Below are 22,791 nucleotides of genomic sequence, written 5' to 3' on the forward strand. Positions count from 1 at the left end.
ATGACAGCCAAGAGTGGGGAGGAAAAAGAGAATAAGGTGAGGGGAAAAGAAGCAGGCTGTCAGTGGAAGAAAGAAGAGGGGAAGATCGAGGAAAGATGGGAAAAGAAATGGGGAGTGAATGAAGTAGACTAAGGTTGATGGTGCTAGGGTGTCACCAGCAGTTATATCAGGTGCCACATGGGGCATCCCGCATCCTGGACCAGAAAGCGAGCCGACTGAAAATGGGAATTAAATTAACTCCAGGGCCTGCTTGGGTCTCTTGCTACTGTCTTTGTTGCCTGACGTTCAGACTGGTGCTTGTCAGACACTGTAGCATCCACATTTGAAGCAGTATGTTGGTCATTATCTACCTGTTAAGGACTCTGGCAGAAAATTGTGAGGGATTTCAAAGCAGCATAAAAACCAGTGAACCTAGTTCTTAGACTCCTTAGTTGAACAATGTCACAGAAACCAATAAAGGAATAACACCTTGTCTGTCTCCTGAAGTGACTCTCAAACTTTTCTGCCCAAGTACTTCTGACTGTAGAGGTGATATGAAATGGGGACCTCTGAGACTAATAATATGATCCTGAAGTTTCTTTGAAGTCTTTTTATCTTGCAGATCCATGCAAGGTTTACATTCTGTTCCATAATGGGTCTGTGTTTCTTTTAATAATAAAACAACATCCTACCACCTCCCACACATACAAAAATCTTTGATGCTCAGGAGGGTGCACTGTGCTTATGGTAGCATCAGAGACCCCCCTCCCCCCACCGCATGCGTGCGCGCACATGCACACACACACACACACACTCTCTCTCTCTCTCTCTCTCTCTCTCTCTCTCTCCCTCCCTCCCTCCCTCCCTCCCTCCCTCTCTCCCTCTCTCCCTCTCTCTCTTTCCCCCTCTCCCTCTCCCTCTCCCTCTCCCTCTCCTCCCCTCCCCTCCCCTCCCCTCCCCTCCCCTCCCCTCCCCTCCCCTCTCCTCTTTCTGACACATTTCACACCCAGCGCACCTTTAGGGGAATTTGAAAACTCCCTTTATAAATTATATTAGTCACTGATTACATTGCATAGATTTACCACAATAACCCTTTGCTCAATTCTGACAGCAAACCTTTGTGAGCAGAGACTTGGAGTGTGGTTCTAGTCTACAGCTCCTCAGGGCATGTTCTTAGACCCTATAAAACCATCTGATCTTCACAGCTTTCTCTGAGCTGACTGGGTCAGGCATTCCTCTTTTCCCTGAACACACAAATATAGTATTCTTTCTCCTCCAAAGTCATTCTGCCCAAGTAAGTTCTCCGTAAGGATGCTTGGAAATTTTAAATAATTCATGTACAATGTTAAACACAGTTCCTTACATATGGTAAACAGTCAACGGATGTTAGCTACTGTTTTGTTGTTGCAACTATCATTATTACAATATGTGCCTACTAGCAACCTTCAGACACGGAAAGTGAGACTTGGAGGTTGCATATGCAAAACAGATGGCTGATCAATAATTTGGGGTCTTGAGTTGTGAACATGTAACACCTTTCTAAAACTAAGGAGTATATACTGCTTGCTTTATGATTAAAGAAAATGACATAACTTAAATTTTTGAGCAAGATATTTAAAAATAAAGCCATTAACTCTGAAAACTGATTTTAGTTTCACATTATTTAGCAATGTGGTGAGTACATAGTGTTCTGTGGAGGAATAGTGCCTAGCAGGGGACCTAGTTTGTACTGCTTATACGTGTTTGAATGAATCTTGATAGGTTGAGACCTCATTATAGAGGCCTGAATATATATACATGCCTGGTTAAGCAAGACATTTGAATGTTATTTAATGTTCAGTGAGAAGCCATTTCAGAATTTTGAACAGGGAAGTGATGTAATCCATTGCCTGCCTTAGACTGGAAGGAAATGTGCAAAAGGTTATATTTGATGACAGGGCTATGGTAAATTTCTTCTCCTTTTCTGAAGTTTCTAAGAACACACATCCTTTTTAAAGTTTCTGGAGCACACTTCCAAAGGTGATGGTGGCTCTCTATGGGGAGCTTGGGAATGGGGGTGGGGGCAGTGTATTTGAATCTGGGAGGGGTAACATAAGTACTTTGAATGAGAGCCCCCAAGGAACTGTCCTTCAAGAAAATCACTGTTTTAGGGAATCCTTAAGTATCAGAATCGTAGATTATAGAGCTAAATTTAACCTAGAGGTCCTCAGATCTCACCCTCATGTTATGGATGAGATCAAGTGAATTCCTCAAGGCTCTTAACCCAGGACTTCTGATTCCTAGTCCACTGCTGTCTCTAATATACGATAGATTAAAGTTTTAGAGCATTGCTTCTTGGCCTTTTGGCTAAGATCAAGTGTAAAGTTGTAGAGGAAACTATAGGCAAACAGACTCTTAGGGAGGACTGGCCTATATAGCTTCATCTTTCCTGCTCCAACAAGCCTGAATGTTTTCATGCCATCTTGCTATACATTTAAAATTGTACCACTTAGATATTCGTGTAGGTTAATAAGTATAAGAATGAAAATAAAAATCTCACCATCCCAGAGACAAAGCACTAAAACATTTTGTTACATTTTCCCACCAGTCTTTTAAAAATATATGTATTTTTAAAATTAAGATTCTATTGTTTTATAGCTTGTTTTTTTAAAATTTAATATATCCAGACATTTAGTTATATACCTAAACCTTGTGTGAATACATCATTTAAAATGCTTATGTAGTAATATTTCATTGAATTCATGTGTCAAAACATGTATAATTAAACCTCTATTGTTAGATTGTAAGACAGTTCTCAGTTTTTCAAGCAAGCTGCTATTTTATGAATGCAGATGGCTCTCAGAGGAAGCCTTTTGGTCATTCACACAATAATATGAGTCAATTAAATATCTATGTTTTCTTTTTACCACCTAGCTGAGAGCAGCTAAGTTAGAGAATGGAGGTTGTGATTTGGCATGTAGCACAATAAGGGGAGGAAAGATGGGTAGGAGCTGGTGTGAAGGGTATAGTTGTACATAGGCCTTGTGAAGCCCAGAATACAGTAGGTGCAGAGATAAGGAAGGAGGTTGCTGAAGTGGAGTAATTTCAGTATTTTGCATAGAAATGGCTCTTTTTTTCTTTTTCTTATCCATATGACCTTTGCTTCAAGACTTAAAGCTCGAGCTGTGTTATGAGTTTTTTTGGTTCTCCAACACAGTAGATTCACTAAGTATTGGTTAAAAGGCTGGGGTGCCTGAGCACCACTTCCACTTATTATTGTCCAAGTTCCAACCTAACTACTTAAAACCTTTTCAACATGACTGTTGTGAGTTTTGGGCTATCTGCAGACAAATAGTAAGTGTGTTTTGTCAGTTTAATGGAAATTGAAAGGGCAGATATATTCAGGCTTAGTGACTAATTGAATGTCATTAGGAAAGGACAAGAAGACATCAAACATGACTTAAGAGCTAAAAGCCTCAAAAATGGTGAAATGAGGAGTTATTGCTGATTTGTGAAGAAAACTGAAGGATGACACCTGAAAACTCGTATTACATTTCAGGAACTTGTGCTGAGAGATAGGGATAACACAGATAAAACTGTAATTTGGAGATATTCTAGAAGCCCTCATCTTAGCCAGTAGTTTCAGTTGTGGCTTAAAACACCATATCTGTCTGTACTTCTGAATAATAAAATGGGTAAATTTGCATTTCACATCCTCCTTCTTTAGTTGAAAACAATTGATTACTTAGGAGAGGGATCAAACTATAAACTAAGTCCTAGTTCTGCTTCTGATTTACTATATGACATTGGACAAGGCATTTCACTTCTCTGCTTTCTAGTCTGTAACTCAAAGGATAATTAATGGTTTAGATAATTTTTGAAGTTCCTTCTGAAACCTAGAGTCTTTATTTCTAAAACAAAAAATGACCCCTGAGATAGGGTTGGCTGTACATTCTCAAATTTGAAAAATTAATCAAAATGTTCATCTAGTAGATTCATGTAACTTTTAAGTATAGCATCTTGAAGGTGTCCCTCTATCAAGTAAAGAACAAATGTCTCAGTTTAATATATGACTGCATAAAAAAATGCAACCACAGTAGGTGACCAAAAGGATAAGTAACTTTCAGGAATTTTGAAAACCCAGTAGTATTTAGTATGTGCTCTCTCAGCATTAAAAAGGTCACCTTGCTAATACATGTTAATTTTGAGAGCTTAATTGACCTTTGGAATGTTAATATCAACCTTTTTTGGTGTGTTTAGAGGTTGGAGCAATCACGGAAGAAACTGAAGCCTGTGACTGGTGGAGTTTGGGTGCTGTCCTCTTTGAGCTTCTCACTGGCAAGGTAAGCAGTGACCTGGAGGTTTATTAAGTTTATCCAGATGCTATCTTGATTTCAAATTGAGAATATTTAGCCTTTGCCTTTAGTTTTTAGGTCAGGGACTAAGAAAACCTTGATACCAAAAAGGGGGGAGGGTAGAAAAATGCATGTTTATCAAGATTCCAGATTTTTTAAAAAGTTGAATTCTATTACATTGAATAAATTGATGGTAAAATTCTGTTATGTCACACTGTTAGTCCATAGCGAGATATAAGACTACACACTCTTTCTCTTCTTTTTCTATGAGTCAGTTTCAACAGAGTTAAATCTGTAAGGTTCATGTAAGGATTTAAATTCTCTGTATGTTTTAAATACCTGTCTGAAACCAGGAGGGAATTCTCATTTTAGAAAACTCATGTAGATATTAAAGGTAATATTATCTTTTTTCTCAATACTGTAATTTTTCCTGTCCGTTCTGGCTTAACGGAGAGTTATTGATCAGAGAGAATTTATACTCTCTCTGATCAATAACTTTTAAGTAAGATATTTGAGGTTAAGAGTTAATAGATTTTAATTGAGTATTGTGCAGATTGCCTCCTGGGATGAAAACAGAGGAAATGAACAGTCATACTTTTGTAAGTAGTCATCTACCTTAAATATGGAGTTAATACTGAGCGCCTAACATGGTTGTGGAATACACAAGTCACCTGTACATACATTTAAACCATAAAGTGCTATACATATATAAAGCATTATTATTAACAACTTTTCAACTTTGAAGGTTTTTAAGAACACTAAAAAATTTGAGATATCAAGTCCCATTTTAGTTTTTGGGTATAATGGAAGTTTTTCTATTATGAGCCACTCTCTTTATAAGGGAAAAGGGTGAGTGGCCTAAGCTTATGATGCGATTTTGATGACTGCCTGTATTTCAGTTAGAGTTCTGTGGGCTCATAGCCCTTGTCCTAAACTGCTTAGAGGGTACTGTGGTGATTACTGCACCTTCAGTTAAGGTGGTTGTTGAGCTTTCTGTATTTGCTGTCCATAAACCCTGTGACGGAACAGAATATGATATTGTTTGGGATAAGAAGTGTACCTGATTGATTGTTTCAGACTCTGGTTGAGTGCCATCCAGCAGGAATAAATACTCACACTACTTTGAACATGCCAGAATGTGTCTCTGAAGAGGCTCGCTCACTCATTCAACAGGTAATTTAATTGACGTATTGGCCAAGTATATCAACCATGCAAATTAGCAGAGCCCACAGCTCCAAAACCTTAAAGAAATTAGTTTCAGACAAGGAGGACCCTTTACTAATTACAAATTCAGAACTAGTACTGTATATCTTTAGGCTTCTACTATTATCTGAGTATTGGTGATGTCAGAGAGAATAGGTAAAGCTTGTTGGTATTATTTATTTATTTATTTTAAATCCAGGCTAATGTTTAGTCAATTCCATATGTCTGTGTAGGTGTGAGATGTAAGTATTGCTTTCAGCTGGTCTGGAGCTGCTCTATTACATTTTGTAACCATATGTGAATGGCTATGTTCTTTTCTTTTCTTTTTTTTTTTTAAACTTTTTAAAGAGTTTATTCCTTAGAGCTAGTCTCGAGATAGTATATGGCGAATGGCTATATTTATAAACGTAGGAATGGGCTACTTAGGAGAGAAGTGGTAGAAAATCTTGCCAAGTTAGATCACTTGTAGATCCATTCATGAAACTTGAATATTGGTGTCAGTTGGTGTATTTCTGGTGGCTTTGAAGAAAGAGACTATTGATAATTAAAGTTCAGTATCCCAGAGGTAGGCTTGGAACTCTAGTGAGCTCCTTAAATTGATTCGCCATGTGTAAAATGCTCACCTGGTTTTGAAGAGCAAGTTTTGATGAGTACACTGAGGGTTGTTAGCATTGAGGTGTGATAGGCTCACAGCAAATCAGCAAGAATTGTCAGGACTGTGATCTCCTATGCTTTTGGGAAAATATCAAGGGAAAAGTTATTTGAAAAAGATGAAGAACTAAAATTTTTGTTTAATGAAACATGAATTATTTTTTAAATCAGGGAAAACAAAATTTGTAAAAAAAAAAGAAAGAGAAAAGGGGAGGGGAGAAAATATTAAGAAGAGTATTACCTAGTATTCTCTTGAGCAGTGATTTTTGTTCCATTCAACAAATATATGTATGGCATAGTGTCATAAGCTACAAACTTGAGATTCACAAATAATTATATCACAGATGGATTTAATAAAGGCTATCAGAGAGGTTTAAAAAAATACTTTGGCGAATCAGGATAAAGAGGTAATAATTGATGCAGTGGTGGTATTAGGAAAGTTTTCGTGTAGTGAGTGTTATTTTTGCGGAGGCTTAGCCAGAATTTTGGCTTGCAAGCTTGGATGTGGGAGAATAACTGGGTGGAATGAAAAGCTTGAACAAAGGCAAGGAAGGAGTCAGAAAGACTCAATTTGGGAAATCAAAAGTTTGGTTTATCTAGAGTACAAGGATGAATATAGGGATGAGTAATAGTAAGTAGATGAGAATGGAAAGAGAAGTTGGGGCTCTCTTATCATGAACACCAGGGGAGAATGATAGTATTTAATTCAGTAAAAAATTGAGATTTGGAGTTTTTGTGCACAAGAGTGAAAGGATCAGAGTCGTGCTTCAGGAAGATTAATTTGCCCAGACTCTGTAAAATCTAAAGAAACATAATCAGGTTGGAAATAGTGAGATGAGAGTACCCTGAGCACTTTGTAAAAGGATTAAGAGGTAGTGCAAAGATACATAAAACATTTCATTCTAATGGGCAAAAAGGACAGCTCCTCATTTGATTTCATATCCTTTGTTGTGGCACAGCAAGGTAAATTCAAAGTATTTTTTTGGCTATTAATTTAAGGAAGGCTAGCAACTGCTATTTTTTGTTTCTCTTTCTTAAAGAAGTAGTCATTATTATATAATATTGAGAATAGAATTCCCCACATTAATTAATAAAGGTCTGTTACTCCTGTCTATCAGAATTTATGTTGTAAAGGGGTCTGAGCTTAAGATATGTTAAGTTCCCAAATACAGATATGTATAGCTTATATAGTTAAAGCAGCATTCTGTCATTGGCCTGCCTAAGGAAACTACCACTCATGTTGAGGAAACATCATCAGGAAAGGGAAAAGGGGTCTCTTGGCATGATTAGCAATTTGTCATTTTGACTTTCCTCTTCCACTACCTCATGGTTCATAAAGGTTACTTTAAAAAAATCACAAAATGATTTATGTGGAAAGAATTATTCCACTTTGAGGAGATTTTCCCCTTTGGTCTTTTCAGCTCCTTGCTTTCTTCCTAGATTTCATAATTCCCTGTACCCATGGTTTAGTCATCTCAGTCCAAGTGAATTGTGCTAAAGTAAACATAGTTACATTTTAAATGCGGTTTTAAAAAAAGATATTTACAGATCCTCAGCATGGATGTTTGTACTTCCCAGTGTACTTTTAGTTCTTTATGACACAATTGCTTTGTCAGTTGAAAGATATTATATGAGGAAAAAGACCTTCAAAACAAATTTCTGTGCCTCCAGTGCTCAGCTTTATTGCCTATTCTTTAGGAGAAAGGAGGTTGGCAGTGACTGTCTTGGTTTTGCCACTGGCTGACACATTCTTTTAGCAATAGAATCTTTGTGTGATCTGTCAGAAGGCCTGGGAGAGTATTTAAAATGGCAGAATAAGTAAGACAGTCATGGGTAAACAATTATACTTTTACCTGTAGATTTACACTTGCAAAATTATAGAAGAGTCCATGAACTAAGGTAAATTGACTTTAGTAAAAGTCAAAATATGAACTTTTATTGGAATTTCATAATGAGGTCATGTTTTGGAAAGAATGGGGGCAGGAAAGCCAATTTTAACAAGAAAGGAAGAACTTACGTGTTTATATGTTTCCTGAAATATTAAAAAACATGCTATAGTTATAGTTAATTCTTACTAATGTTTGATATTTTAGATTTATATTCAGATGTTTAATGCCTTCCACATTTCAATCAGTGGACATGACTTGTCTGATTTTGAAAATGGATTTGATACGTTTAGGATATGCTTATGCTGTTTGTTTTATAATAGCAGCTTTTCTCTTAAGACAGTTTAGCAACTTCTAATATAAAAATTCTTTGAGCAGTTCACTTTAATAAAAAGTAGTCATTTTGAATGCTAGATACAGTAATTTCAAGTGAAAAGACTGTGAGTACAGTCTTTTGAAGTATATGCTTCACTCCCCTTGTGGATTTGGTGATAGCAAAGTGAAGTAATAGATTCTTGGCATTTGCAGATCACGCACTCTTAAAGCAGTGCAATGTTGTGATTAACAACAGGGATTCTGGAGACTGAGTACCTGAATTCAGATCATCTCCTTGTTACCTACTACCTATATGATCTTAAACAAGTTATTTAATTTCTCTGAGTCTCTGTTTTCTCATCTATAAAACAGAGATATTTATAGTAACTATTCATAGAGTTGTTGTGAGTTCAGTGAATTAACCTGTGTTAAGCAATTAGAATAATGCCTGGCACACAGTAAGCGTCACATAAATGTTTTGTATTATTATGGTTGATAGGGCAGCATTGAAAGCTCACGACATGTAGTAATTTATAATTTGATGAAGCATATAGTTGAATTATAGTATAGGGCTGCTAACATGAGAGTGACACAACTGCTGGTGATACAGGTTGAAAAGGTCTAAAAAGTAGTGGATTGGCACGTAATAGGAAATCAACTGATGCTTTTATATAAATGATTAATTATTAGTGAATAATAGAAATATAGAAATAAAGGAAAAAGGAGAAATAAAAGTTTAGGTTTGATTTGAGTAGTGGGATTTCCTATAGGTATAGAACCATTAATGTAATCATCCACATATTTCAGTTGCAGTTGACTAAATTCTGTGGAAAAAATTGTATGCTATAGGAATATTCTCAAATTTGAATGGCTATAGCCATATGAGAAAGTTGGAAAATTCTCTTTAAAAAAAAGAAATTATAAAGTTGGGCAGAATTGGCAAAAATAACCATCTTTGTGCTCTGGAAATTGATCAGAGGGATGCAACAATCTGGAAAGTACTTATGCTTGAAAATAGCTGAACTTTGGGAAAGAATTGTGGGACTCTGTGGCATTCTTGCCTGGGGCTACTTGCATTCTCTCTTCCCTGCTTGGCCAGGTGTGAAGGTTCTCCCAGGTTGAGGTAGGCCATGAAGACCAGCACTGAGGCTGTATGCATGTGCAGGGAAAGATCTCAGTGGAAAGTAAAAACAAGGACAGACTTGAAAGTGGCCTAAATTTTGAATGTGTTCTCCTGCCCACTGGCATAGGATGGAAGCTTTAGTAGCTAAGGTATTTGAATGCATCCCCTTTTCAGTCACTGGTTGACCACTAAGCTATGCAGACACAGTGGTGACCCTTAGGAAACCAAGCTTAAGAAAGGAAAACTTAAAACTTTTTTCTTAAAAAAGAAAAAACAATGAGAAAAGATATCAACTTCTGCTTGTTACAGTGGGGTGGGGGAAGCAGATTTACAGATCTAGCTGAACAAGTTATCAAAGAATAAACCAACCAACAGCAATTGATAACAGCCTTCTTGAGAAAAAAATAAGACTCCAGAGTCACTAAAATATATTATCTAAAATGTCTCATTTTCAGCAAAATATTGTAAGATATCCACAGAAACAAGATAGTATGATCCATAGGCAGGGAAAAAAACAGTCAATAGAAATTACTCTGATTGTCCCCAGAATTTGGGGTTTAATGAAGACTTCAAAGCAGTTATTATAAATATGTTCAAAGAATTAAAGGAAATCATGTATAAAGAATTAAAGGAAAATAAAACAATAATGAATCAACAAATAGAGATTCTCAATAAGGAGATAGAAATTATATTAAAAGGAAAAAAAGAACCAAATAGAAATTCTCAAGTTGAAAAGTACAATAATTGAAGTGAAGAAGTAAGTAGGGGAAAAAAAATTCACTGGAGCATCTCAACATGATAGTAAATTATCCAATCTGAAAAACAGATTTAAAAATTTGAAGAAAAATGAACAGGGATAAAGAGACCTGTAAAATGATATTAAGTATACCAATATACATATAATGGGAGTTCCAAAAAGAGGACATAGGGAAAGGGGCGGCAAAAAATGTTTAAGAAACAATGGCTGAAAATCCTAAATTTGATGAAGAACATTGAGATGCATCCAAGAAGCTTAGTGGACCTTATGTGGACGAATACAAAGAGATCCACATAGAGATATTGTAGTCCAGTTGTTGAAAGACAAAAACAAAGAGGAAAAGGAGCCAAAGAAAAACAACTCATTGTATCCAAGGGAACATTGTGATGTCTGGCTTCTCATCAAAAACAATGGAAGAGAGGTAGGAGAAGATGGCGGAAGAGTAAGACGCGGAGATCACCTTCCTCCCCACAAATACATCAGAAGTACATCTACACATGGAACTGCTCCTATAGAACACCTACTGAACGCTGGCATAAGACCTCAGACCTCCCAAAAGGCAAGAAACTCCCCACGTACCTGGGTAGGGCAAAAGAAAAAAGAAAAAACAGAGACAAAAGAATAGGGATGGGACCTGCACCTCTGGGAGGGAGCCGTGAAGGAGGAAAGGTTTCCACACACTAGGAAGGCCCTTTGCTGGCGGAGACTGCGGGTGGCAGAGCGGGGAAGCTTCGGAGCCACGGAGGAGAGTGCATCAACAGGGGTGCGGAGGGCAGAGCGGCGAGATTCCCGCACAGAGAATCGGTGCCACCAGCACTCACCAGCCCGAGAGGCTTGTCTGCTCACCCGCCGGGGTGGGCGGAGCTGGGAGCTGAGGCTTGGGCTTCGGAGGTCAGAGCCCAGGGAGAGGACTAGGGTTGGCTGCGTGAACACAGCCTGAAGGGGGCTAGTGCACCACAGCTGGCCGGGATGGAGTCCGGAAAAAAGTCTGAAGCTGCCGGAGAGGCCGGAGAGTTTTTCTTCCCTCTTTGTTTCCTGGTGCGAGAGGAGAGGGGATTAAGAGCGCTGCTTAAAGGAGCTCCAGAGGCAGGCGCGAGCCGTGGCTATCAACGCGGACCCCAGAGACAGACCTGGGATGCTAAGGCTGCTACTGCCGCCACCATGAAGCCTGTGTGCGCTCACAGGTCACTCTCCACACCTCCCCTCCCGGGAACCTGTGCAGCCCGCCACTGCCAGGGTCCCGTGATCCAGGGACAACTTCCCTGGGAAAATGCACGGCGTGCCTCAGTCTGGTGCAATGTTATGCTGGCCTCTGCTGCCGCAGGCTCGCCCCGCATCCATACCCGTCCCTCCTTGGCCCGAGTGAGCCAGAGCCCCTGAATCAGCTGCTCCTTTAACCCTGTCCTGTCTGAGCAAAGAACAGACGCCCTCAGGCGACCTACACGCAGAGGCGGGGCCAAATCCAAATCCGAACCCCAGGAGCTGTGCGAACAAAGAAGAGAAAGGGAAATCTCTCCCAGCAGCCTCAGAAGCAGAGGATGAAAGGCCCACAATCAACTTGATGTACCCTGCATCTGTGGAATCCTGAATAGACAACAAATCATCCCAAATTGAGGAGGTGGACTTTGGGAGCAAGATATATTATTTTTTCCCCTTTTCCTGTTTTTGTGAGTGTGTATGTGTATGCTTCTGTGTGAGATTTTGTGTGTATAGCTTTGCTTTCACCATTTGTCCTAGGATTCTGTCCGTCTGTTCTTTTTTCTTTAAAAAATTTTTTTCATAATAATTATTTTTATTTTAATAACTTTATTTTATCTTTATTTGATTTGATTTTATCCTTTCTTTCTTTCTTTCTTCTTTCCTTCCTTCCTTCCTTCCTTTCTTCCTTCCTTCCTTCCTTCCTTTCTTTCTTTCCTTTCTTTTCTTTCTTTTCTTTCTTTTCTTTCTTCTTTCTTTTCTTCCAAGCTCTGTGGATGAAAGGCTCTTGGTGCTCCAGCCAGGAGTCAGTGCTGTGCCTCTGAGGTGGGACAGGAAACTTCAGGACACTGGTCCACAAGAGACCTCCCAGCTCCACGTAATATCAAACGGTGAAAATTTCCCAGAGATCTCCACCTCAACACCAAGACCTAGCTTCAGTCAACGACCAGCAAGCTACAGTGCTGGACACCCTATGCCAAACAACTACGAAGACAGGAACACAGCCCCATCCATTAGCAGACAGGCTGCATAAAATCATAATAAGGCCACAGACACCCCAAAACACATCACCAGACGTGGACCTGCCCATGAGAAAGACAAGATCCAGCCTTACCCACCAGAACACAGACACTAGTCCCCTCCACCAGGAAGCCTACACAACCCACTGAACCAACCTTAGCCACTGGGGATAGACACCAAAAACAACGGGAACTACGAACCTGCAGCTTGTGAAAAGGAGACCCCAAACACAGTAAGATAAGCAAAATGAAAAGAGAGAACACACAGCAGATGAAGGAGCAAGGTAAAAACCCACCGGACCTAAAAAATGAAGAGGAAATAGGCAGTCTACCTGAAAAAGAATTCAGAATAATGATAGTAAAGATGACCCAAAATCTTGGAAATAGAATAGAGAAAATGCAAGACACATTTAACAAGGACATAGAAGAACTAAAGAGGAAACAAGCAATGATGAACAACACAATAAATGAAATTAAAAATACTCTAGAAGGGATCAGTAGCAGAATAACTGAGGCAGAAGAATGGATAAGTGACCTGGAAGATAAAATAGTGGAAATAACTACTGCAGAGCAGAATAAAGATAAAAGAATGAAAAGAACTGAGGACAGTCTCAGAGACCTCTGAGACAACATTAAACGCACCAACATTTGAATTATAGGGGTCCCAGAAGAAGAAGAGAAAAAGAAAGGGACTGAGAAAATAGTTGAAGAGATTATAGTTGAAAACTACCCTAATATGGGAAAGGAAATAGTTAATCAAGTCCAGGAAGCACAGAGAGTCCCATACAGGATAAAGCCAAGGAGAAACATGCCAAGACACATATTAATCAAACTATCAAAAATTAAATACAAAGAAAGCATATTAAATGCAGGAAGGGAAAACAGCAAATAACGCACAAGGGAATCCCCATAAGGTTAACAGCTGATCTTTCAGTAGAAACTGCAAGCCAGAAGGGAGTGGCAGGACATGTTTAAAGTGATGAAGGAGAAAAACCTACAACGAACATTACTCTTCCCAGCAAGGATCTCATTCAGATTTGATGGAGAAATTAAAACCTTTACAGACAAGCAAAAGCTGAGAGAGTTCAGCACCACCAAACCAGCTTTACAACAAATGCTAAAGGAACTTCTCTAGGCAAGAAACACAAGAGAAGGAAAAGACCTACAATAACAAACCCAAGATAATTAAGAAAATGGGAATAGGAACATACATATCGATAATTACCTTAAATGTAAATGGATTAAATGCTTCCACCAAAAGACACAGACTGGCTGAATAGATACAAAACAAGACTCGTGTATATGCTGTCTACAAGAGACCCACTTGAGACCTAGGGACACATACAAACTGAAAGTGAGGGGATAGAAAAAGTTATTCCATGCAAATGGAAATGAAGAGAAAGCTGGAGTAGCAGTTCTCATATCAGACAAACTAGACTTTAAAATAAAGACTATTACAAGAGACAAAGAAGGACACTACATAATGATCAAGGGATTGATCCAAGAAGAAGATATAACAGTTGTAAATATTTATGCACCCAACATAGGAGCACCTCAATACATAAGGCAAATACTAACAACCGTAACAGGGGAAATCGACAGTAACACAATCATAGAAGGGGACTTTAACACCCCACCTTCACCAATGGACTCATCATCCAAAATGAAAATAAATAAGGGAACACAAGCTTTAAATGATACATTAAACAAGATGGACTTACTGATATTTATAGGACATTCCATCCAAAAACAACAGAATACACATTTTTCTCAAGTGCTCATGGAACATTCTCCAGCATAGATATCTTGGATCACAAGTCAAGCCTTGGTAAATTTAAGAAAATTGAAATCATATCATGTATCTTTTCTGACCACAATGCTATGAGGCTAGATATCAATTACAGGAAAAGATCTGTAAAAAATACAAACACATGGAGGCTAAACAATACACTACTTAATAACCAAGAGATCACTGAAGAAATCAAAGAGGAAATCAAAAAATACCTAGAAACAAATGACAATGAAAACACGATGACCCAGAACCTATGGGATGCAGCAAAAGCAGTTCTAAGAGGGAAGTTTATAGCAATACAATCCTACCTTAAGAAACAGGAAACATCTCGAATAAACAACCTAACCTTGCACCTAAAGCAGTTAGAGAAAGAAGAACAAAAAACCCCCAAAGTTAGCAGAAAGAAAGAAGTCATCAAGATCAGATCAGAAATAAATGAAAAAGAAATGAAGGAAATGATAGCAAAGATCAATAAAACTAAAAGCTGTTCTTTGAGAAGATAAACAAAATTGATAAACCATTAGCCAGACTCATCAAGAAAAAAAGGAAGAAGACTCAAATCAATAGAATTAGAAATGAAAAAGGAGAAGTAACAACTGACACTGCAGAAATAGAGATATAGAGATATACCTTGTTCTTGGATTGGAAGAATCAACATTGTGAAAATGACTCTACTACCCAAAGCAATCTACAGATTCAGTGCAATCCATTTCAAACTACCACTGCCATTTTTCACAGAACTAGAACAAAAAATTTCACAATTTGTATGGAAACACAAAAGACCCTGAATAGCCAAAGCAATCTTGAGAATGAAAAATGGAGCTGGAGGAATCAGGCTCCTGGCCTTCAGACTATACTACAAAGCTACAGTAATCAAGACAGTATGGTACTGGCACAAAAACAGAAATATAGATCAATGGAACAGGATAGAAAGCCCAGAGGTAAACCCATGCACATATGGTCACCTTATCTTTGATAAAGGAGGGAAGAATATACAGTGGAGAAAAGACAGCCTCTTCAATAAGTGGTGCTGGGAAAACTGGACAGCTACATGGAAAAGTATGAAATTAGAACACTCCCTAACACCATACACAAGAATAAACTCAAAATGGATTAAAGACCTAAATGTAAGGCCAGACACTGTCAAACTCTTAGAGGAAAACATAGGCGGAACACTCTATGACATAAATCACAGCAGGATCCTTTTTGACCCACCTCCTAGAGAAATGGAAATAAAAACAAAAATAAACAAATGAGACCTAATGAAACTTCAAAGCTTTTGCACAGCAAAGGAAACCATAAACAAGACCAAAAGACAACCCTCAGAATGGGAGAAAATATTTGCACATGAAGAAACTGACAAAGGATTAATCTCCAAAATTTACAAGCAGCTCAATAACAAAAAAACAAACAGCCCAATCCAAAAATGGGCAGAAGACCTAAACAGACATTTCTCCAAAGAAGATATACAGATTGCCAACAAACACATGAAAAAATGCTCAACATCATTAATCATTAGAGAAATGCAAATCAAAACTACAATGAGATATCATCTCACAACGGTCAGAATGGCCATCATCAAAAAATCTACAAACAATAAATCCTGGAGAGGGTGCGGAGGAAAGGGAACCCTCTTGCACTGTTGGTGGGAATGTAAATTGATACAGCCACTGTGGAGAACAGTATGGAGGTTCCTTGAAAACTAAAAGTAGAATTACCATATGACCCAGCAATCCCACTATTGGGCATATATGCTGAGAAATCCATAATTCAAAAAGAGTCATGTACCAAAATGTTCACTGCAGCTCTATTTACAATAGACAGGACATAGAAGCAACCTAAGTGTCCATCAACAGATGAAGGGATAAAGAAGACGTGGCACATGTATACAATGGAATATTACTCAGCCATAAAAAGAAATGAAATTGAGTTATTTGTAGTGAGGTGGATGGACCTAGAGTCTGTCATACAGAGTGAAGTAAGTCAGAAAGAGAAAGACAAATACCGTATGCTAACACATATATATGGAATCTAAGGAAAAAAAAAAAAAGGTCATGAAGCTCCTAGGGGTAAGATAGGAATAAAGACACAGACCTATTAAAGAATGGACTTGAGGATATGGGGAGGGGGAAGGGTAAGCTGTGACAAAGTGAGAGAGTGGCATGGACATATATATACTACCAAACGTAAAATAGATAGCTAGTGGGAAGCAGCCACATAGCACAGGGAGAACAGCTCGGTGGTTTGTGACCACGTAGATGGGTGGGATAGGGAGGGTGGGAGGGAGGGAGACGTAAAAGGGAAGAGATATGGGAACATTTGTATATGTATAACTGATTTACTTTGTTATAAAGCAGAAACTAACACACCATTGTAAAGCAATTATACTCCAATAAAGATGTTAAAAAAAAAAAAGGAAGACAGAAGACAGTGGAATGACATATTTAAAGTGTTGAAAGGAAGTAACTGTCAGCCAAGATTTCTATATCCAGCAAAATTATCTTTCAAAAATGAAAATGAAATTAAGAAATTACCAAGACAGAGAATTCATTTTTAGCAGAGTTGTCTTACAAGAAATAATACAAGAAGTCCTTCAGCTGCAAGTTACCAGATAGTGACTCAGATTCATAGGAGGAAATGAAAAGTTCTGGAATGATAAATATGAGTTAATAGAAAAGACTAAATATGTTTTTTCTCATTTCTCTGCTCAACTTCTTTCAAAAGACATAAGGTTGTACGAAGCAATACTTGTAACACTGTGCTGGTAGGTTTATAACCTATATGGATGTAACATATAGTATTTAATGACAGTAAAAGACAAAGGAGGACAGAAGGAATGGAACTATAGTGGAGCAAAATTTCTGCATTTCACTGGAATTAATCTGAAGTAGATTGTGATAAATTAAGAAGCATATTATAATCTTGACAGCAACCACTAAAAAAAAAATAGTAAAGGAAAATTAATAGAGGAACTGAAATAGTACAGTAAGAAGTATTTGACACAGAAGAAGGCAGTAAAGGGGAATGAAAAAAGACAGTAGAGGTAGAAAACAAGTAGCAAATTAGCAAACGTAAACCTACTGTGTCAATAATTACATTCAGTGTGAATGTCTAAACATGCCAAACAAAAGGCAAAGATTGTTAACTGGATAAGAAAGAGATCCAACTATCTGTGTGCAAGAGACACACTTAAATTAAAAACACAAATAGGTTAAAAGAAAAAGGGTGGGAAAAGATAAATCATGCAAACAGTGACCATAAGAGAGGTGAAGTGGTTTTATTAAATATCAGACAAAATAGATGTGGAGACAAGAGAATTACCAGGGACTAAGATGTTGTATAATGATGAGAGGATCAATACATAGAAAGATATAATAATTATAAATGTATATGCTCTAATAACAGCTTCAAAACATATGAAGCAAGTCTGATTGAATTGAAATAATAGATAATACAATAATAATAAATGGAGGCTTCAATACCCCATTCTTGATAATTAATAGAAAATCAGCAAGGATATAGAGAAGACTTGAACAACATTATCAAACAACTCTGACATATATAGAAAAATGATTGCAGAATACAGTCTTATCACATGCACATGGAACATTCCCCATGATAGATCATTTGCTATGCCATAAAACAACTTTCAGTATTTAAAAGGATTGGAATTATACAGCATACTCTGACCATAACAACTTTTTATTAGAAATCATCAACAGAAAGAGATCTGGTGAATCCGTACCAGATATATGGAAATTAAACAACATACTTCTAAATAACCTGAGTCAAAGAAGAAATGCCAAGAGAAACCAGAAATTGTTTTTAATGGAATGAAAACAAACACATGATATATCAAAATTTATAGGATGCAGCTACATCAGTTCTTGGGGAAAATTTATGGCTTTAGACATCTGTATAGGAAAAGAATGGTCTCAAATAAAAATCTCACCTTGTAACTGAGGAAGTTAGAAAAAGAAACTGTAAAAAGCAAAATAAATCCAAAGCAAGCAGAAGAAAGAAAGCAAGCAGAAATCAATGAAAGAGAAAATCTTCATTGGATAGAAGAGAAAAATAAGAGAAAAATTAAATCACAAGTTGGTTCTTTGAAAAGATCAGCAAAATTGGGAAAACTTTAGTGACTTCAAAATGAATATGAGGGCTTCCCTGGTGGCGCAGTGGTTGAGAGTCCGCCTGCCGATGCAGGGGACACGGGTTCGTGCCCCGGTCCTGGAAGATTCCACATGCCGCGGAGCGGCTGGGCCCGTGAGCCATGGCCGCTGAGCCTGTGCGTCCAGAGCCTGTGCTCTGCAATGGGAGAGGCCACAACAGTGTGAGGCTCGTGTACCGCAAAAAAAAAAAAAAAAAAAAGAATATGAAAAGGCAAGGGACCTAGAGTATCCAAAACAATTTTGAAAGAGAACAAAGAAGGAGTACTTACACTCCCAATTTCCAGTCAGTATAAAGCTACAGTAACTACTTAATTACTGTGGTATTAGAGCAAAGATAAGCAATATAGATCAATGGAATGGAATTGAGAGTTCAGAAATAAACTCCTACATTTATGGTCAATGGATTTTCCATAAAGGTGCCAAGATAATTCGATGATGAAAAAATAATCTTTTCAACAAATGGTGCTGGGGAGGGAGGAGATATGGGAGCATATGTGTATGTATGGCTGATTCACTTTGTTATAAAAGAGAAACTAGCACACCATTGTAAAGCAATTTTACTCCAATAAGGATGTTAAAAAAAAAATGGTGCTGGGAAAATCAAATATTCACATGCTAAAACCAAAATAAACTAAGACCCTTAATTCATATCATATGCAAAAATTAACTCAAAATAGCTCATAAACCTATATGTGGGAGCTAAAACTGTAAAATCATAGGAAAAATATTGGAGAAAATCTTCATGACCTTGGGTTAGGAAAAGAATTATTAGGTATGACACCAAAACATGATCCATAAAAGAAAAAAAATGATAAAGTGGGCTTCATTAAAATTAAAAACTTTTGCACTTCAAAAGATACCAGTAAAAGAATGAAAAGACAAGCCACAGACTGGGACAAAATATATGCACATCATGCAACTGATAAAAGATTTGTTTTCAGAATGTGTAAAGAACCTTATAACTCAGTAAGCAAACAGCTCAGTATAAAAATGGGCAAAGGTTCACCAAGGAGGCTTTATAAATGGCTAAGAAGTACATGAAAAGATGCTCACCATCACTAGTCATTAGGGAATATAAATTAAAACCATAATAAGATACCACTAATACCCACTAGAAGGGCTGTAATAAAAAAGACAGTATCAATTATCGACGAGGGTGTAGAGAAACTGGAATTCTCATACGTTGCTGGCAGGAACGTAAAATGGTACAGATACTTTAGAAAAGTTTGGTAGTTTCTTAAAAAGCTAAACATAAACTTAACACAAGACCCACCAGTCCCATTCCTAGGAATGTCCTTAAGAGAAATACTTAACACAAGACCCACCAGTCCCACTCCTAGGAATGTCCTTAAGAGAAATGAAAATATGTGTCTGCAGGAAGTCATATATACTATTAATTATAGCCGCAACCTGGAAAGTCCATATGTCCATTAACTGGTGAATATATTAACAAGATGTGTTATATCCAAATAGTGGAATGCTGTTCAGAAGTAAAAAGGAACAGACTGTTGATACGTGCTACAACACGGATGAATCTCAAAAACATTATGCTAAGTGAAAGAAGGCAGCTGCAAAAGACAACATATTTTTATGATTTCATTTATTCAGAAAGGGCAAGTTTATAGAGATAGAAAACAAATCAGTGGTTGCCTAGGGCTGGACATGGAAATGTGGATTAACTGCAAACAGGATGAGGAAACTTTTTAGGATGATCAAAATGTTCTAAAACTGGATTGTGGTGAAAGTTGCACAACTCTTTAAATTTACTAAGAATCATTAAGTTGTATACTTACAGCAGATAAATTTTATGCTATATAAATTATCCTTCAGTAAAGCTGTTAAAACAAAAATTTGGGGATACATGAATGTCTTAACACATTCTTTCAGTATGCCCAGGGTCCTCTATAATTGTATATGACTACTTTTATTTTCCCACACTTAACAATCCTATTGTGTGTAACATTTATTAACTTATTTTATACCTGATTCCTATTAGTGAAGATGTAGAAACACATTTCACTCATTGTATCAAATTGTCCCATGTGAGTCAGCTATTTCAAAGAAAGCAATTCTGGAATATGAATTGGCTTATTCAGACCTTAGGTAAAGTTTAGACCTGGTGCATATATAATTCACTAAAGGTTGAAAGACTTATTGCGCCTCCCAAACTTTCTCATCATGAAAGGAGTAACTGGATCTCTCAGAATTTGGTGCAATATCTAATTAATGTCATAATTGTACTTTTGGAGTAGGAAATTGATAGGTGTAACTATCCTGTTGTACTATATGAGGATGAGAAACAAAGTGAGTTACTCAAGGTCATATTTCAAATCAGTTGAAAAGTCCCCACCACCACACAGCTAGAGTGGTATCATAGACATAATTCCCTTTCAAGGAAATATAGCCAGTTGGCTGTCAGTCAAGTCCATTTGTTACTGGGGTTGAATTTAGAAGTTCTTTCCTTTCATATATTTTTCTTTTCCTTTGATTCTTTAGTTGGATTCCCACTATTCACTAAATCCTTCTTTTTTAGCTCTTACAGTTCAACCCTGTGGAGCGTCTTGGTGCTGGAGTTGCTGGTGTTGAAGATATCAAATCTCATCCATTTTTTACCCCTGTGGATTGGGCAGAACTAATGAGATGAACATAATGCAGGGTTCTCTGCACACGTTCTGATCTTCTCTATGACAAGCGTCTCCAGCACAGAGGTAGCTCTGCCTTACACTCAGTTATGGGGCACCAAGCATTGGGATGAAGATCTTTAGAGGAAATGGAGAAAGAAAAAGCCTGAGAGAGAACAATTCCTTTACAGTTACTGTCTGGACAAGATATTGGCTACATTTGCAAGGGGCTGTTATGTACAAACCTTTAACTGAGGTGTGATCTTTATTTTATCTGCACTTAGTGTTGCAGGTGAGTTGTAAACCCAACTAAAAGAGGAATGCCCTTCAAGACCTTCCTCTGATATGAAGCTCCAAGTGTAGAATGAAGTGTTACTTGAAAGGAGGACCTTTACATGGCAGCTGACAGTGCTTTCTGCTAACCAGGATTGGTTTAATATGATCAAATTAATATTTGCTGAATAATATACTAAAAGTGCTTCATGAATAATGTCATCTGTGGAGCTTAAAAAGTGAGAAAAAAAGAAAATACACGTCATGTCTGATAGGAAAACTGAACCACAATGCTATATAATTAATGTATGTCGAATATGGTCCCATAGTCATTCTTTCTGAAGTCCACGTGAGAAGAAAACACTTCATGTTGTCAACTGTGTACTTTGTTGGTTGATACTGCTAACAGAAGGGTTCATATGAACACTCTCTCTTTCGCTCTCTCTCTCTTCATCTTTATTTTTTCACTTTCTGCACCCTTTGTCTATTCTCTCATGTTCTGTTCTTCCCCTATTAATACATATGCAACAAAAAAGGGAAGGGAGTATTTATTTCCTCAAATTGTATCAACTTAATAAGAACTAAAGAATCATGTGAAATAAACGTAGTAAAAATTTAAATCTCTCTTTCATTTAATTGTTTAAGTTTTTTTTCTTTTTTTCCAAAGGCCTCTCTTCCTTTCATTTTGGAATGTTAACAATTTCTGCTTCTTATTATGCTTGACTTCATTTTAGTTTTATGCCTTAGTATCCTAAGAACCAAAGGATCTCCTCTAAATGGGATTGAATGGCAATCCTATTTTATAACGTATTGACAGGATTTCCAGATTTGACCTCCAAATCTACTTGACGTTGTGTAGAAAGAACATGAGTATTTATACATCTCCAAACATTTGTATTCGATTTCCTTCTGTCGCTAAGATAGCTCCTGTAGTCATGCATTGTTTACAACAATTTACAGAATTTTAAGTTAATGTCTGTTCTTTAAATTTTATCCAAAGAAGAAAGAATAAGTCACCATTTTCAAGTTAGGAACCACAACATAATGAAAGTTTTCTGTATGTTTTAATTCTTTGTATTTTTGAGATCTGTGTGAGAGCCTATCCCTACTCCAAGAGCATCTGTACAGCTTCCAGCTGCCATTGGCCAGGTCTGCCCATCAAATTAAATGGAAGCAGAAAATGCTTTAGTGACACAAAGGAAATGTGCAAGCATTTTTGCTTTTTCTATTATCCTACTCCCCCATTTTCCTTTTTGGTCCCCTTATAACCTGAAACCCAGCTGAAGTGCTGCAACAACACTGGGATGGGGAGCAGGTCAGCAGGATCATAGCTCAGTCAAGATGACATCACTCCCTGGAACTGGATTTCAACTCACCAGCCCCCTGGCCTCATAACAGGAACTCATGCAGGTGAGACACAAGAATGACTTCCTGTGTAGGACTAGTAGGAAATCTGTAAGTAGTTAGAA

The 22,791-nt window shown here is 37.5% G+C and overlaps 1 protein-coding gene across 9 annotated transcripts in view; it reads left to right on the forward strand.

Annotated features, from left to right (window-relative positions):
- The window catches only part of RPS6KC1 (ribosomal protein S6 kinase C1), a 221,036-nt gene extending 199,094 nt beyond the window's left edge, over positions 1-21,942 (forward strand). For 8 of the 9 annotated variants that reach the window (XM_004275247.3, XM_033438041.1, XM_033438040.2 and 5 more), the window contains 3 exons: positions 4,219-4,301; positions 5,391-5,486; positions 20,962-21,942. In XM_004275247.3, the coding sequence (XP_004275295.1) occupies positions 4,219-4,301; positions 5,391-5,486; positions 20,962-21,072 (290 nt within the window). In that variant the 3' untranslated portion in view covers positions 21,073-21,942. Of the gene's footprint in view, positions 1-4,218; positions 4,302-4,866; positions 4,913-5,390; positions 5,487-20,961 lie in introns of those variants that run through there. The other variant, XM_033438038.2, reaches the window with a different exon arrangement.
- Positions 21,943-22,791: the final 849 nt, after the last annotated feature.

Source organism: Orcinus orca, chromosome 1 (genome assembly GCF_937001465.1).
Source record: "Orcinus orca chromosome 1, mOrcOrc1.1, whole genome shotgun sequence".
Taxonomy (NCBI): Eukaryota; Metazoa; Chordata; class Mammalia; order Artiodactyla; family Delphinidae; genus Orcinus; species Orcinus orca.